This window comes from Lactuca serriola, chromosome 8 (genome assembly GCF_051521515.1).
Source record: "Lactuca serriola cultivar US96UC23 chromosome 8, Lser_US96UC23_V15, whole genome shotgun sequence".
NCBI classification, from domain to species: domain Eukaryota; kingdom Viridiplantae; phylum Streptophyta; class Magnoliopsida; order Asterales; family Asteraceae; genus Lactuca; species Lactuca serriola.
The window spans coordinates 84,887,877-84,889,310 of NC_136415.1; the positions used below are offsets into that span (position 1 = coordinate 84,887,877).

General features: G+C 35.5%; 1 protein-coding gene across 1 annotated transcript; it reads right to left on the reverse strand.

Moving 5' to 3' along the window:
- Positions 1–234: 234 nt before the first annotated feature.
- LOC145067122 (uncharacterized) lies at positions 235–843 on the reverse strand. The gene is made up of 2 exons (XM_079014328.1): positions 588–843; positions 235–383 (listed from the first exon to the last, which is right to left on the reverse strand). The coding sequence occupies exons 1-2, from the start codon at positions 841–843 to the stop codon at positions 235–237; spliced, it is 405 nt and encodes a 134-aa protein (XP_078870454.1).
- Positions 844–1,434: the final 591 nt, after the last annotated feature.

Here is a 1,434-nt window from a genome sequence, read left to right on the forward strand (position 1 = left end):
AATAAAAGAGAGATATTGGGTGCATAAATACTTCTAATGCCCAAATCCCCGAGCTCTTTACTAGCCAAAAACTTTTTCCAAGCAATCCAAGTTATCTTCTTATCTTCCAAGTCACCACCCACAAAAAAAATTATTGTGAAGAGATTCCAATCTTTGTTCCACATCTACCGGTATCCTGTAAATGGACATATAATAAGTAGGGAGATTCCCAAGGACAACTTTAAGCAACACCATTCAGCCTCCAATAGAAAGGGTGCGAGCCTTCCAACCAGAAAGTTTTTTTTTTAATTTATCAAAAACTCCCTTCCAATTAGCAATATGCGTCATACTGCTACCAACTAGAACCCCAAGATAAGTAAAAGGAAAACCCAAGGCCCCACAGCCTAACAACACAAACCATGTCATTAATACCATTTTCAAACACGAAAATACCTAACAACTTACTTTTTGAACATTTATTTTCAATCTCGAAGAAAGAAAAAAACAACGTAAGATACTAATTAAATTAGTAGCATTCCGAATAGACCATTCCCCCAAAAACATCACATCATCCACATACATAAGATGAGAAATAAATAAGTTATTACCACTAATAGAAGCACGTTTGAAGAGACCAATAAACATCGCCTTTCTAATTACTGCATGTAAGCCTTCCATTGCAATAATAAATAGAAAAGGGGATAAAGGATCACCTTGAAGAACAACTCTACAAATCTCAAATTCGGTCGTGGGATAACCGTTAACCAAAATGGAAGCACGAGCATTCATAAGGCAACCTTCAATCCATCTTCTCCGTTTAGAACCAAAGCCCATTTCTTCCATCATAAGATCTAAAAAACCCATCTTAACGAATCATAGGCTTTTTCAAATTCCACTTTAAACACAAGAAACTTTGATTTTCATTTCTGATACCACTCCATAATTTCATTAAGAATCATAGGACCATCAAAAATATTTTTGCCTTTAATAAAAGCAGATTGCTCGGGACTAACACAACCGCCAATAACCGAGCTTAACCGATTATCTAAAAGCTTTCTAATAATTTTATATTGACAACCTATCATACTAATAGGTCTAAAATCAAAAACAAACTTCGAGGAAGTAATTTTAGGGATCCAAGCAATAAAAGAAGAGTTACACCCTTTTGGAAAATGGCTTGTTATAAAGAAATCTTCAATAAAACGAACAACGTCTTTCTCAATAATCAACCAAAACGCCTTAAAGAAAACAAAAGAAAAACCACCGGGTCCCAGAGCACGACCATGGTCACAATCCCAAACACCCTGTTTGATCTCATCACAAGAAAACATAGAATCAAAAATATCGGTATCAGCAAGAGACAATCGATTAGGGAGGGGAGCATCACACCACATTTGAGAAGAAACTATAGGAGAGAAACGGCGACTAAAATGGTCAAAAAATTCTGATTTTATT

Excerpts from the sequence above, each read along its gene's own strand:
- LOC145067122 (XM_079014328.1), bottom strand. The coding sequence starts at position 843 with ATGGGTTTTTTAGATCTTATGATGGAAGAAATGGGCTTTGGTTCTAAA. Across the intron at positions 384-587 it reads CAAACGTGCTTCTATTAGTG|GCTGTGGGGCCTTGGGTTTT; the intron begins GTAATAACTTAT and ends TTGTGTTGTTAG.